We start from the raw sequence: 16,072 nt of genomic DNA on the forward strand, positions 1-16,072 counted from the left end.
GTAGATAAAGTTGAATCAAGGCTTCACGACACTGCATGTAAACAACAACTACTTTACGGCAGCAAGGATGGCGTCGCACTTTAGCGGTGTCCTACAACTGACGGATCTCGATGACTTTATCACCCCGTCTCAGGTCAGACACTCGAACTAATATAACATATAATTATCCACGATTAATTTAGGGAGAACGAGACAAGCATGAATGATTCGTTTGCCGTTTGATTCAGACTTCAATAGCGAAAAAACATGATGGAGCAGCTAGCAGTTCGCTGTGTGTTTCTCTTGTCGTTTTGCTAGTTGTTCGAGTAGCTGCCCATAATGACCATAATTCAACAATTATAGTCTAAAGATCATCCTAAATTGATGTTACTGGTTGGGTGGGGGTGTTGCTGCTCACAAGATGCCAAATATAGCCTTTAAAACACGATAAGCCGTGGCTAAATGTAGGGGAGGGAGGTAAGAAGGCTGACACCAGTCCATTTTGCTTTCTGATGGTACGCTGGTCAAAAAATTAAATACATTTAAAAACACATCAAATGGGTACTACATTAGGAACAAAAGGAAATGATTTCATTTAAAGAAAAGGACAATTATCAATCCACAAAGGGGAGCCACAGAGAACTGGTGCAGCAGGCCAGTCCAAATTGCTGAAACGTTATTGGAGCGACTCAGAATGAAGGCCTGACGACATTAGGGCATCCTTCCTATGAGATGATGGATGGAACTTATGAAAGAAACAAAAAATTCAAAAAAGGAACTACATGACAGTGAAAATCTTAATCCTTTGTGTTTGCAGTTAAGAAAGTTCACTGATACATCTAATATGTATTTCACAATATTATTACATTTTTACTATCATTTTATTATTAGGATGTGAATGTGTGTGTGTGAATGGGTGAAGGACTGACTGTGGTGTGATGATAACACAAACACCCGACCAAAAGTGAGACAAGACTCCAGGTTTATTGTTCTTTTCCTGTCTTGGTTGTTGTTGTTGAGATGCTGGATAAATTATTATTTTTATTGCTTTATTTTGAGTCATATAAAAAGAAGAAAAAAAGAAAAATCTGGAAAATAAACTTTAATGTTAAGGTATAAGGAAATAAGAATGTTTTATTTAATATTTGCTGTCGGTTGCTTTTTTTTTAATATATAGGAATGTGTCAAACCAGTCAAAGTGGAGAAGAAACAAGGTAAATCTGTGGCCAAAATACAGATAGAGGATGATGGAAGTTATGTACAAGTCAACCAGGTGGGTATCGGGGCTTTAGGTATCCTTTCTTTTGAATAAAACTGCATGACATTACAAATCAGATCAGCTAGAACATGAGTAGCCTGTACAGGGTCTTTTCGGTTACATCTGTATTGCAGTTTGTTACTCGTAATAGAGTATTTCTGTACTCTTGGCACAACAGTCGTGAACTGTTTTACAGCTGCCGTCTAATTATTCAATCTGTTTTTGTATTTAGATATTACAAGGGCAGAAGACAAGGAGGTGAAGTTAATATTGTGATACGCGGCTCGCGGTGTATAATGTAATCATGCAGTGCTCACTGCAAATTCAGGCCCCAGATCCACAGTATGATCACCTCAGAGTTTTATGTTAATAAAATACAGATTTTAGCATAATTTCATACCAAGCAATGTGCCAGTTCAAAATTATTGCACAGGATGTTTGAACCGCAGACGAGTCTTAAGTCTCGCACCCTTTGAATTAATCCCACCTGTTGTTGAAGGATGGAGGAAAGCAAAAGCTGGAGAGAGCAAAGATTACTCTGAACGACTGTCTGGCCTGCAGTGGCTGCATCACTTCCGCCGAGAGCGTCCTCATCACCCAGCAGAGTCACGAAGAGCTTTTAAAAGTGCTGCGGAGCAACAAGGTAGGTTGGTGTTGTGCTACTGGGAATAGGTTGGCAGGCTTTTTTTGAGCCTGGACTCAGTGCGTTACTGTTTTCTGTCCACATCATTTCGTCTTCCCACACAGAACAAAGAGACGGAGCAGAAGATCGTGGTGGTGTCCGTATCGCCACAGTCCAGGGCTTCCCTCGCAGCACACTACAACCTCAGCAGCAGTGAGGCCGGCAGGAAGCTTACGTCTTTCCTCAAAGGCATAGGTGTGTGGCTTTTAAAAAAAAAAATCTTTTATTAAATGATTTATAATTTAGGCAAGTTAATTTTTTAATCTGAAATTATGTTCTAGGTAATTCCTTTTTTATGGGATAGGCATTATTAACCATGTTACTGATTGTAAAATTTTCTGTCCGTGGTGATTTTAATTATTTTTCAGAGGTGTACTTATGTATGTGAAATGAACTATTCATTCATTCGTTCAAATTTGCCGTCATTTTCCAGGTGTTCATCATGTGTTTGACACCAGCTTCAGTCGGACGTTCAGCCTGCTGGAGAGTCAGAGAGAGTTTGTGGAGCGATTCAGTCGGAGAGAGCAGGACAGCAAAGCCCTGCCCATGCTGACATCCGCATGTCCAGGTACCACAGGAAAAAAAACAAAAACAACAATTTAGGTCAAACATATTTAATCAAAGCAGAAAAGAAAGCTAAATCCGGCAACTACTTAGTAAATGTAAAACTTCATACACAATCGAGAAAGTAAAACATATTTTTGGTTCAAATGTTCCGTGTTTGGTAAGGAGTGCTTTTCTTAGTGAGGTTGAACCAAGTAACCCTTTCAGTTTGTTCTCTGACCATCGGCATGTGCAACGCTTACTGTCCGTGTTGTTCAGGTTGGATCTGCTATGCGGAGAAGACACACGGCGACTATGTTCTTCCTTACATCAGCAGCACTCGCTCTCCACAGCAGATGATGGGCTCTCTGGTTAAAAGCTATTTTGCAGAACAGCAGGTATGCTTTCCCACCGACACTGATCCGGTGTAAACATACAAACATACACTGCCAAGCAAAAGTATTCCTACCTCCTGAACCTTAAAAAAAAAAAAAAAAAAAAAAAAAAATGTTGCACCCACAATGTTTAATGTGGGTTTTTTTTTTTTCCTGGGGGGCAGAATTTATGTAACATGCCAACTCTGGAGGAGTTGCAGAGATTGTAAGCTCAGGTGGGAGAATCAGGTGACAGGACAGGTGTTGGCTTTGCAGTCTACACATCTGGCCCATATGGAAGTGGGAAGACAAAAGCCATTGGGAGGAAGCCTGATCTTGTTTGGTGTTTGCCACAAGTCATGTAGGGAACACATCAAACGTGTATGAAGGTGTTCTGGTCACATGAGAGCAAAATCCAGCTTTCTGGTGTTTTTGAAAAACACCATCTCCACTGTGGTTTAGGATTGTTGTAGCGCTGCTTCGTTCAGCAGGGACACGGAATCTGGTCAGAGTTAACAGGAAGATGAATAGAGTGGAGTACAATCCTAAGAACCTGAGACGGGATCAGAGACCAACTACCCCTCGCATACAGCCAGAGCTACAACATATTAGATTAGATCAAAGTTGTTTGAATGGCCTAGTCAAAGTCCAGAGAAAAATCTAACTAAGAATCTGTGGCAAGGCTACAAAATGTATTTTGATAGGCGCTGGGCGTCAAATCTTGCAAAGAAAGGGTGAATCGGTATGAATACTTTTGGTAGGTACAGTAAACATCATAAAAGTGAAGAGTTGCTGAGCTGTCTGCGGTTTGTTTGTTTGTTTGTTTGTTTGTTTGTTTGTTAGGGCCTTAGTCCGCAGCAGATCTACCACGTGGCAGTGATGCCGTGCTTTGATAAGAAACTCGAGGCATCACGCTCCGACTTCTACTTGAGCGACGCTGAGACCCGGGAAGTGGATTGTGTCATCACTTCGGGTACGTCAGCCGCCCTCCGTGTGTCTTAATGCTTGTGGAAAGAAAACCACTGTCCTTGCTTTTATACGCTTCCCTTTCTAACCACAGGAGAGGTCCAAAAAATGTTGGAGGAGCAGAATGTGTCGCTCTCCGACGTTGAGCCCGCAGCCCTGGATACAATGCAAGTTTCATTCTGTCTCGATTTACTGCCCTCCGTCCTTCTCGCCTGAAACATTTAAACCTCCATGCCGTCTTGTTCCCACAGGTTCAGCAGTGTGTGCGGGGATGAGTTCCTGAGCCATGCCGGGAGTGGCTCGGGGGGTTACCTCCATCATGTGTTCACGTACGCCGCCAAGCAGCTGTTTGGAGAGGAGGTGAAGGAGCTATCCTACAAGACGCTCCGGTGAGGGGGGGCCTTCAGTAATGTCTCAGCATGTGGGAAAGCTTCAACAGATCAGCTTCAAATCCGTCTTAGCTGAACCCTCAGCAGCCACAAGGAATTATAACGAGACATGCCCTGGTTATAATCTGAATTCTTTGTCGTTGTGGGAGCCTGCCGATACAGTGGATAAACGTTTTAATTTAAAATGTAGAAACAATCATGATTGACGATATTTGTTAATTCCTACTCCGTGGTGCAGGAATAAAGACTTCCAGGAGGTTAGACTGGAGAAAGATGGCGCCGTCCTGCTGTGCTTTGCCTCAACGTACGGTTTCCGCAACATTCAGAACCTCGTGCAGAAACTCAAGAGGGGAAAGTCGCCTTACCACTTTGTGGAAGTTATGGCCTGCCCATCAGGTAAGGTGGGGGGGGCTCTAATTAGCATTACCAAAAATCAGTTCAGTTCACAAGAAGGAGAATACTAAGGATGTATTTATTTACATATTTATCTTTGTAATTTACCTCTTTCTGCATTTTTCTTTAATTACTATTAGGAAAGTTTGTAAGTTCTCTAAATTGGCTGTTTATTATCAGACAATTAAGTTTATCAGGAATGCAGCCAAGTATTTAAATGTTGTTCTTTCACATCTACTATATTTTTCTACAAGTCAGTACTACCAACTGGGAAAAAAGTTAGTCTAAACCACAAAAAACATTTAAAAATGATTTTTTTCCCAGATCTTGAACTGCATTGTTCATTTTTATAGCAAAAGGCAAAAACAAGTTGTGTATTCAACATCAACTTTTCAGAAAGTGGGAGGAAAAAATCATTTATTTCGGTCCTTTTGTACCTCCTTTAAACAGGACATACTTACAAATATTGTTGAAGTTGTTTTCTAGTTAGATCTAGAAATAGGGGGAAAAATGAATCCTATTGTTGAAAATGCCTTTAATTGTTGTGTGCCCCTTTAAGAGAAAAGGCAGCTTGACTGTCAGTTTATCTAGTTGTCTCCTGTTACACCCTGTAAATGATGTTCATGTTCTAGAGTTTTCTTTGGATGGTTGTTGGCACAGAAACTGGTGGATGTCGTGTAACTTGGTCCAAATGAGCGCTGGGTGTGAGTTCATGAAAACCAAACCACATCCATATGCTTTCAGTAAAGAATTAAAGATATAAAGCCTGCAAGTGTTTTAGTCATCCTTGACAGGATGCCTGTGGTGGCTATACAGTGCAAGGAACCCTCTTTAAATAACATTCAGAACACCTTTCATTGAGGTTGTAACATTTGATGAAAAATCTAAAAACAGGGCCCACATAATAAGCATGTCTTGTCTAATTTAACATGTATAATTTGTCGTCTTGCAGGCTGTCTAAACGGTGGTGGGCAGGTGAAACCCTCATCGAGTCAAAACCAAAAGGACCTTCTCCACCAAGTCCAGGAACGCTACATGGCAGAGCGCCCCCTGCTGCCAGAAAATGACACCAGAGTCGCTGAGTTGTATGAAACCTGGCTCCGCACCGTGGGAGAGGAGCGAGCCAAAGAGCTGCTCCACACCAAATACCACACAGTGGAGAAAATGACCAACGGGCTCACTATAAAGTGGTGACGCGTGTTCTTGTCTGGCCAAGATGATGTTTGCAGACTTTTATTTTGCGTTCACATTTTGGTGCCGACAGATGAACAGCAAATGTGAACCTTTATTTGTTTAGAGATTAGAATCAAGAGCTGATTTTTGGATGTATGCATTGTTTCTTTCCTGTGGGCCCAGTAGGGTGAAATTATTTTTTTTTTCTGCACTGAGAATAAACTAACTGTTTACCCATTGTCCTCATAATTAGCTGATAATGTATTATGTACTGGAGCTGTTACACTCTGAACATGCCTTTTCTAATCATAAATGGGTAAAATATCATCTTTGTTAATTACATGTATTTTTATACACTGTGAAACAAAATAAACATTTATTTAATTATTCCAGTGTTATGTAATCAATGAAACAAGGGAAGTGGGTTCAGAAAAAGACTGAAGTTCAATATATATTTTGAGTGTGAGGTTGGAGGCTTTTTAACAGTTCAGGGGTGAACTTCCCTTTGAAAAGCAAGTTTTTGTTCACAGATTTAATTTTTCTTCTACCCTCTTGTCATAGAGAACAAAATCTAGTCAAATATTTACCTATACACATTATCGATCAGATCTGAAACTTTCAATGTTCAAAGTACCAAAAAAAAAAAAAAAAAAACAGCAACCCTCAAACAGTATGTCCAACCAACAGCAATACAGCCGAGACAAAGTGCTAAAGTCAAAACAAAACCAACAGATTTAAGTATTTTAGGGAGCTAGAAGGTCTTGGGAGGCTACAGAGAGAAACATTTTACAAACATTGGAATTAATTTTTGGATTGAAAACTGCTAAAAGCAGAATTTAATCTCAGCTTCACTGGGAAATGGTACTGCAGGACATTGATTGGTGCAAAAACATTTCTACACAAGTATGGAAACAAACAGTCATTTACTGAGTTTATAGTCGGCATTTTTAAGATTTTAGAAAGCAGCAGTTCGAAAAGCAGTAAAACTTTCCATCATAACACTCCTACAGATGAGCAAGTACTTTTTTTAAAAAACATTTCTGGTCATGAAAACCAGATGGGATCGCCGTTGAAACAAACTGAGTGCCATCCATCACCTTTGTTTAAGTAAAGAACTCAGTTGAATCAGCTTGTTGTATTCTCAGTGTTTCTCTGTAAAGAACAGAACGAAGAAGTAAATGTGTGCTGAAACATATGAATACTGTGATAGACTGGCGACCTGTCCAGGGTGTACCCTGCCTCTCACCCATTGACAGCTGGAGATAGGTACCAGCAACCCCTCATGACCCCACAAGGGATAGACGTGTTAGAAAATGGATGGATGGAACATCTGAACACTAATTCGTTCCAACTTCAAAATTAGTTTCTGAACACATTTTTCCTATTTAAAATAATGGAAATGGAAATAATTCATCCCAACCTCCCACCCACACCCCGGTAAAAAAAAATGCTCGGCACCAGAAATTATAATCATTTCCAACAAAGAGTCATTAATCCAACATTATTACATTGCTAAAAGTATGGCATGCTGATATTTTGAAAAGTTAAGGATAATGATCACAGTTTCTCTGGGAAAACCACCCGTTTGCCATGATGGACTTGACTGAGAAGGTTTGTTTATTTTAGATTTCCTCTGGGAGGGAACCAACAACTTTCATTAAGTCTTAAGGAATCATAGAGTGATCTCCTTCATGGAGCGTTGTGCACTGGGCCCAAACCCAACGAGATATTTCCTTTCCAATGCTTAGAAGCGCCAGCATCACCATCCCAGAGTTGTAGTCAGTGCATCAACATGTTAGCTAAGTCCTATAACATAGTAACGGTGCAGACTTAAACTGCTTGAGACTGCTTTGTCACACTTCTAGTAGTGAGCACTGGTACCGTCGGCTGCTTGGAGTGCCAGGCAAGGGAGAGTTGATCATAGATTCGGGTCCGGGGGCCATTTTACGGCCATTGGCTCAAGAATGATACAAATGTGGCTCGTCCATGCAGGTGATCGATGCAGAGGGACAGTCTAAAGTATTTTAGTGCAATATTTTTTACCTGCAATTTCAAATCTCACTAGAAATGGTAAATTTTAGTTAAAATGCAATGTATTGATACCTGTAGTCCTTTGGATCAAGTAAAGAATTTCTTTTGTTTTGTACTTCAGTGATGATGTGTTTTGTAGTACTGTAAAACCAAGTGATCCAAAAGTTTGTCTACTGCTGAGAAATAGCAACTGCGTCATCAAAGGAAAACTTGCAGATTTCAGGCCTACCAGATGAAAAACTTTATGAATCTTCCCACCTTAATAATGTGGTGAGATTATCTAAGTTGCCTCTAACCCTGACCACTGCACCATGAACAGGGATGGTCACCATCAAGTTGAAAATACATGGTTCCACAGTTCAATAATGTTAAACTTAATGTTTTTGTAAATCAGTCAACCCTGAGACTACACATGGAACAATGACCAAGGAAGGGACTCATCTGCTCTTATATTTGTACTTTTTGATTCTGTCTGTGTCTGTATGTCTGTAAGCAATAGTGCAGTCTTGTTGTGACAAATATCATAATGTACATTCCTTTTATCGGTCTGTCCAGGGTGTAACCCGCCTCTCACCCAATGACCGCTGGAGATAAGCAGATTGATTCTGTGATCTTCTACAATCAGACTACTCTGTTTATTCGTTAAAATAGTGCATGTTTTGTTTATTGTAGGTAAAACTCAAAATATATTAATACATTATTCTTCTGAGTTTTTAATTTGGAAAAAAACAAAAAAAAAAACAGATTTTTTTTTTCTTCAGCTCACACACTTGCAAACAACATCCAAAACATTTGTACTGGGAGGAAATGGTGAATCGTAACTGGGGCCGTCTTACGCTGCTCATACTTTGCATAAAACCTCTGCTGCGTAAATTTATTTACCATTAATGTTGATATTAAATCAGAAGTACTAAACTATGGACAATTTAGAATCCCCCCCCCCCCCAAAAAAAAAATATTTAGAAAAATAAGTCATCTGAGGGCTGTTTCACAAAGCAGAATTTAGAAATGCAGGGTAAGAGATAAAGCCAAGCTTGAACTAGATCTGGCTTTGTCCATGTTTCATGAAGGCCAATCCAGGCTAAGGAGGTGTGACTATGTCAAGCCAGGTTTAGGTAATTCAGGTAAATGCCCACCCCCAGTTTAGCTTTTTTCAGGAGACCATGAGGTTGATCACAGATTCCCTGATTTAACAATGGATAAGCTGTGTACACTATACTTCAAACCAAACTAGCAACATCTTTTGATGGAGGCTTATGAGGAACTGAAGCAAATTATACTTAAGAAAGGAAACACTGCCGCTATGTTTATGAAAGAAAAACAACTGTTAAACCATTTTCTCTGATCTATCTGATTCTGTGGCTCCAGAGGGCGCTGTGTCGCTGACCCCAATAACTCCTTTAAAGAAAAGTGGTAGAGGAATGCAACTTTTCACCAACCTTTGCAAAACAATGTTCACCACAAATCAGATTTTTATTGTGGCATTATAGATTAATACAAATATTGTTTAAATTTTAAAAACACCAGGCATAGAATCTAAAACAAATGTAAAGAAGCTAATGAAGGATACCTGAAATCAAACAAAATATTAAAAGATATAAAAGCAGCACAGAATGAATCGCCATGGTAACTTATGTGCTACTGCTTGTGTGGAACCGAGTTGAGGCTTAATTCAGCCAGGATGTCTGGAAAATCCCAGCCTCATTCGCTATCTTGGTTTTGTGAAACAGCTCTCTGCACTTTAAAGCATTTACTCTCCCCTAGTTCAAAATGAACCAGTGTTGCTTTAGATGAATGGAATTGACCACAGATTATGAGCCATTAAGGCATAACAGGGATTTATGGGGAGAGGGTCAAGCTAAAAAGCACAATCCTGCATCACGGCCTGGTGCCGAATGTGCAAAAATGCAGGACAAAAATAAAACCCTACTATAATGTTGCCTTTAACCAAAGATATTCAGCTACAAATGTGCCACTGTCTTTAATGTAATAAAACATTCAGTCACTCTTTGATCGCTGAGCTCAAATTATCTTTAGAGCTCATAAGTAGTCCCCACTGCAAAGCCAACATGGCGTTAGGTGGCAGCCTGTCCTTGGGCTTCTTGAATTTATCCTTCTCCTTTCTCAGGACTCTCATCACATCTACAGGGTCCGTCTTCCCAGTGAACTTCTGCACGGCTTTCTCCCTGCAATAATATTAATACAAAAAAGAAGGTTTGATGACAGAGAAATGTAAAATGTAATTTTTTTTTAAAGCAGGATGTACTCCATCTTACAAATAAAGCTCACATTGTGTATATTAAAAGCAGCAGAAATTTTGTTTCAAATTGATTTCATGCCAAAGACTGACAGTTGATGGCTTTTCATCTAGGCATTCCTTTCATGTTGCATACACGCTGTATACAAATTAAACATCAGAACTCACGAGAGGCGGAGAAAAGGGTTGTAATCAAACTCCTCTCTTAGGGTGGACGGCACGGTGGGTTTGTCATCGTCATCTCTCGCCTAGAGGGCCAAGAAGGAGAGAAAAGAATCAATGTGGTGAAAAATAAATCAATAAAAAGATGAAATTCCAGCCTGAAAGGTACCCAAATCTGAAAACCTTGTTTGTATGCTGATTTGGGAAAACAAAGTGTGTAATTTAATTTCTCTCGTCTAACACAAGGTTAAGTGAAAATTATGTTGTTTTCTTGCCATGTTAAAAAATTGACATCACTATCTTTGACTGATTTTTCTTCTTAAAAACAAGAGAAAATCTTTATTTTGACTGGTCCCAATAAAGTGTGGCTATATGGCAAAAACTGCACTTAAACGTTTAAGACAGAGATAACCTAACTTTAAAAGTTTTTCCAAGATGTAATCAAGCCATCATTGTCTGAAATTTAAATTTGTATGATGGTGTGAAAATGTGTGACAAAAAAGCAAAAGTGGAAGAATACTATAATCCTGGCACTTTCTTTTTTGACCAATGCTAAGAATTAAATTGACTCCTTATCCTTTAAATACTTCAAGTTATTTATCTGGCTACACTTAAAGTAAATAAATTATAGACAGCAGTATGCTTTGACTGTTTTAATGCATTTTACTCACCCTGGCCCAGCTCAGCATCTCTTTAACCTTTTCATTTTCTGGTTCCACCAACATGGCAAACTTTAGGTTCTTGATTGTGTTCTCATGTCCACAGAACACCTTCTACAGATCAATAAGAAACCCTTATTTTAGACAGGTTCTAGTTTATTTTACGGCTTTGGTAATTTTTGGAAATAAAGCCCCCTTCACACTGGACTAAGACTGCAACACAACAATCGGACAGATTGTGGTTGGTCTCTGCAGGGCCTTGGGGAAGCTCTGCCCCTTGTTCCTTGTCATCGCAATAAACAAAACATCTCAATAACCAGCTGAAAACAAACAACCATGATCAGACCCTCTGTACGTGGAGATCTTTTGCATAGGTCTCCTAGTGGAACTGGGATCCCAGCTGGGGAGAAGTGCACACTCCTCCAAATTGTGCATAAACTACTTGACCAAAGGAATTTTTTATTTTATTTTTACTGGTAGCAGTTTAAATGCAGTTTACCCGTCATAATCCCAACATACAAGTCCTAAGATATTTGGAGATAAGGAAGGAGTATGAGGACAAAGCCAAAGCAGGCGTCTGTATTGCTTAAACGAAAATAAACTTTACTTGTCGTGCAACTCATCACAAGCAATTTTAGCCTGCCGACCCCCAGTGTCTCTGATCAGTGACAAACAGATTCTGGCTTGTGTGTGCATGACTGCTTGTGACTACATTCACAGAGATCTGCTTATGGAGCGTTGGTCAAAAATAAAGTTGTTGCACAAGAAGACCACCTCGGCTTTGTGCGGCAATCTGCAAAAGAAGCCCCGCTTCACATTTCAAAAAAGTCTTCTGATGCTGCTAAATGTTCTGATGGCATTTCCTCCTCTACAGCAAGGCTGAAACTGATGGTGGAGGTGCAGAAACCTCCCACATACAGAGGAATTATGTAGATTTTGACAAAACATCTTAATGAAGAAATGTAGGATGGCCATGAAAGGACCAGTAAAAAACGGTTGTTGTTTGAGTACTTAGAGTAAGATTAACATTGTGATCATCGTTGTAATTGATTTAGGTTTCCCTCAATCCAAATGCAATCTAATTGTCACGGAGGTTCTAGAAACAGTGTGCTAATCCTAATTCGGTGTGAAAAGGGCCTAATGCTATAAAGTTGGAGAAAAAAAACAAGCCTGACTGAATGATGCAGGACAAATACTGTTTAGTTCGGCCCATTCACCGTTTCTTGAGGTAGGGAAGCAAGCACTTTGGTGAGGTTGTGGTGCATCTGTTCTGCTGTACCCTCACAAAACCGGCCACATCCACCAATAAACAGTGTGTCTCCTGAAAGTCAAAAGACAGAACATCTCGTTAAAGCTCCGTTTCTCCACACATGATTTCTATTCAGCTGCTTCTCCAGCTCTTCACATTCATAGGCGAAGACCTGTGAACACGGCCGGGGCGTCAGTGCACTCATCCTCCCAGACGTAGTAGCACATATCACCGGCGGTGTGGCAAGGAGTGAACAGGCACTTCACATTGATGGAGTTAAACTGCAAATGGAGAAAATACCGTCACAAACTGTAACCATGACTGGTGTTATAAGTGATAAAAGTAGCGTCCGCTTACCTTCAGTTCCTGAGAGTCTGTGACTTTATCCGTCAGTCCCTCGATTCTATCATCTGCTCCGTAAACCTTGAAGCCGGGGATCTCCTTCACCAGAGCCGCATTCCCACGAGCATGGTCCCTGGAGGCACAAAATTGGAAAACAAAAAATATCTCACTTGCATGCAAGCATGATCTGGTTACCCATATCAGAGGTCGAATCGCCAAATGTTTTCCATCATACTTTGCTTTTTTTTTTTTGGAAAGTGCCCTGAGAGGACACGGGTTGTGATTTTATGCTCTATAAACAAAGGGAACTGAATTGAAATATGTTTCTAAGGTTATGATAGAAAAGTCATGAAATACTACAAACCACACTGGAGTGATCAAAGTGTTCTCAGCTGTATTGAACATGTGGTAATTTATTTTTATTGCACACTGCCAGTCAGCTGGCAGCTGCGCTTTTCCCTCGTTTACAAGAAATACAAATTTGGTTGTCTGGGAATATTTCTGGATGTAAAAAACACAGTTACATACTCATCTGAAACTAGATAAGCACCACCCTGTTAACATTGTTAAGGTAATGTTGTGTTAATCTTTAAAGAGCAGAACTGCAAAAGGGTAAATAAATTCTCCAAGCCAGAGCTTTGAAAACTACAGCTCCATTTAGTGAGTGTTTTTTTTTTTAAACTCTACTCAAACTAGTAGATTATAATAAAATACAACTTAATTAAACATTCTTTTACTGTCCACTGCTGTGGAATTTTTGCCTTTTGGCTCATCGCTAATCACTTGGGAAAAAAAACAAGATTAAATATCAAGGAAGATTTGCAGAAAATAGTTAAATAAAGTTATGTTGCAGTTCCTTTTTTATTTGGAAAATTTATAACTGTATTTATAACTTGTAAAGTTATAACTGTAGCGATCGTTATTGTTGAGTATCTGATAAAAAATATAAGCAGTTTGATCATGTGTACTTCTCTGTTTTAAATCCATGTATCATGAAACTGCAATTTCTGCTCATGTCTAATTGCCTTTTCACAATCTGTTACAAAGTGCTGTCCAAGATAGGACACATACAAATCATTGGACATAGAAAAAGAAATCATAAAACACACAAAAAGTTAAAGAGACATAGGGCATGACAGAAATGTATGAAAGCCAAACAAAAAACCCCGCTGATGCTAGAATGAAACCTTAGACAAAATCTAAACTAAATATGTCAGGGTTAAACTTTTAGTTTTTGTAGGAACACAATAAATCAACCAAATGCAACTTAGGAGGAAGGTTATAACACAGCCTGTAGACCACAACCTTAAAGAGTTGATCTCCTTTTAATTATCAGCTTTATGCAGGGAATCTCAACTAAATTTGGACTCTGTGACTGGAGAAAAGAAGAAATCAAATAATTAGTTAGAATAAGAGAGATAAAGAGAGAGAAGCTTAGTCTAGTTTAGTGAATAAGGAAAAACAAAGGTTTAACCATGAAGAAACGAATGGATGAACATGGATGTGACAATAGGTCTGAGTTCCACAATGTTCCTCAGATGGAACGAGCAAGATGTTTAGATGGATTTTATGCAAGAGTCCAGAGTTAGGTCGCCTCCAAAAGTTACGATCACTTGACTTAGTGGATGGAAAAAAAGAGGCAACCGTACACTGGTGTTCCGATATATTTAGGCAAACTGATAAAAGGCAATTATCAGTTTGACAGTGGATCAACTTAGATAACTTATTCAATTGGTGAGATTTAAAAGACAACTAAGGGTTAGTTATAAAGGAAGAGTTTCCTTAAAAGACTTAATAATACCAGCTAGAGGACAAACGTGAAATGAAAACATTGGACTGAGTTTGTGTTGTTTTTGGACCCAAACGCGAACTTACCAGTGATAGTGCGTTGTGAGAATAGCAATGAGAGACAAGTCTTCTCTTTTGACTATTTCCAGCAGCTGTCAAAAAAACAAACAACAAATTTTAATCATAGATTAAGTAATAGGGCTGCAGTGTATTATTATTTTTTATTTCAGCTGGATGTTTTGTTGTTGTTTTGCTTTAAATTAAATGTAAGTTTTATGTTTTTCCACTGATTTGTTCTCAATTCTAAATACATTTAAACTTTTGTGAAATATATATATATATATATATATATATATATATATATATATATATATATATATATATATATATATATATTATTATTATTATTATCATTATTATTTTACCCCCCAATATTTTATCTCCCAATAATGACTTGTCTCACCCGGTGGGGTACAGCGGGGTCCACAGCTATGGCCTGCTTGCTCTGCTCCTCTATCACCAGGTACATGTAGTTGTCCTCCAGGATGGAGATCACCTTCACCTTCATGGCTCGCACGCGCGCATGCACGCACGCACCTCTGCACGCGACGCTTCCGGAAGACCAAAGCACAACTCCCGTGATATCTCTTGCAAAACGCAGCTTACAGGAAGGATGTCACGCTACGATGAATTACACCTAATCATCTCGGCTGTGCCACCAATCAAACACTTTTTGCAGCTTGTATGGCAACAAATGTAATCAACGCGCATCGACTCACAAACAGCAAAGTTATTAAAGCTCGGTTTTGCATTCAGACCCGGAAGTTACATCGTGACCTGATCAAGTGCGTCTAGCGTCGCAGCAACACAGACCTTTTAATCAAGTCAGACAAATTCAACTGTGTCGGGAAATTTTGTTACGGATTACAGAAATGCTGTTTAATTTTTTTCCAAATGTTATCTTTCTTAAAAATGTCGACCATTTCGCACGATAAACAGTACTGTACATGTTATCACTCAAATGTTGCCAAGAAGTAATCTGCATTTTAAAGAAACAAAAACAAATTACTTGATGTTTTGTGGAATTTCCTACTGAAATACATTCAATATTAGATGCCTAATTTAATCCTTGCAAAAAAAAAAAAAAAAACAGTTTATACTCCCATACATGATTTAGCCTGATTGACATGTACTTTAGGTTTAACAAAAAAAAAAAAAAAACACTAAAAATGGGAGCTTCACTGCAACACAAACTGCACCATCAGCTTCAGGTGTTCATGTGCAAACTATATAGGCTTAGCCCCCAGTTTAATTTCTGCTGTGATTTGTACCTGATGAACAAAACAGGTTACCTGACTCCGCCAGAAAGATTTGCTCCGCATATCCATCTGGAAACCTTCCGTTGAAGTAATTTTGGGAAGGGGCGAAAATACTGGTTAGCTGATTGGTCTATGTTGGTGATAGACGGGCCAAATAAACCAATCAGATTCGTCGTCGCTCTGTTACGAGCGACGGCGAAAACACAACCACAAGCCAAGCTACTCTTGGTGCTGCAGGTAAAGGCTCGTTAGCTCAGCAAAGAAATACTCTGTAATTCCGATAAAACTTGCTCGATAGCCAGGCTAACGCTAGTTTCATCGGCTGAAGCCGCCATGTTCTTTAGACTGAACTGTCGTGCTTCCGGTTGCGTCACACCTCAACCCGCCTCAAAGCCAACGCTGATTGGACGTTCGTTTGGTGAACGGCTCCAAATTTTCTTTAACGGAGAGTATCCAGACTGATCTGCGAGTGAAACCTTGAAAGCTCGCGAGATCAGGATGGTCTCAC

The 16,072-nt window shown here is 39.4% G+C and overlaps 2 protein-coding genes across 2 annotated transcripts; one reads left to right on the forward strand and one right to left on the reverse strand.

Annotated features, from left to right (window-relative positions):
• On the forward strand, positions 1-5,950 carry narfl (nuclear prelamin A recognition factor-like). The gene is made up of 11 exons (XM_012872412.3): positions 1-133; positions 1,157-1,252; positions 1,737-1,880; positions 1,985-2,114; positions 2,353-2,487; positions 2,742-2,860; positions 3,680-3,809; positions 3,897-3,969; positions 4,054-4,191; positions 4,430-4,587; positions 5,537-5,950. The coding sequence occupies exons 1-11, from the start codon at positions 68-70 to the stop codon at positions 5,776-5,778; spliced, it is 1,431 nt and encodes a 476-aa protein (XP_012727866.2). The 5' UTR covers positions 1-67; the 3' UTR covers positions 5,779-5,950.
• Positions 5,951-9,753: 3,803 nt separating this feature from the next.
• Positions 9,754-15,100, reverse strand: hagh (hydroxyacylglutathione hydrolase). Its single transcript, XM_036148093.1, has 8 exons — positions 14,709-15,100; positions 14,333-14,397; positions 12,473-12,590; positions 12,288-12,396; positions 12,084-12,187; positions 10,879-10,980; positions 10,214-10,293; positions 9,754-9,974 (listed from the first exon to the last, which is right to left on the reverse strand). The coding sequence occupies exons 1-8, from the start codon at positions 14,811-14,813 to the stop codon at positions 9,791-9,793; spliced, it is 867 nt and encodes a 288-aa protein (XP_036003986.1). The 5' UTR covers positions 14,814-15,100; the 3' UTR covers positions 9,754-9,790.
• Between the last annotated feature and the right edge of the window lie 972 nt (positions 15,101-16,072).

Source organism: Fundulus heteroclitus, chromosome 16, assembly GCF_011125445.2.
Source record: "Fundulus heteroclitus isolate FHET01 chromosome 16, MU-UCD_Fhet_4.1, whole genome shotgun sequence".
Taxonomy (NCBI): domain Eukaryota; kingdom Metazoa; phylum Chordata; class Actinopteri; order Cyprinodontiformes; family Fundulidae; genus Fundulus; species Fundulus heteroclitus.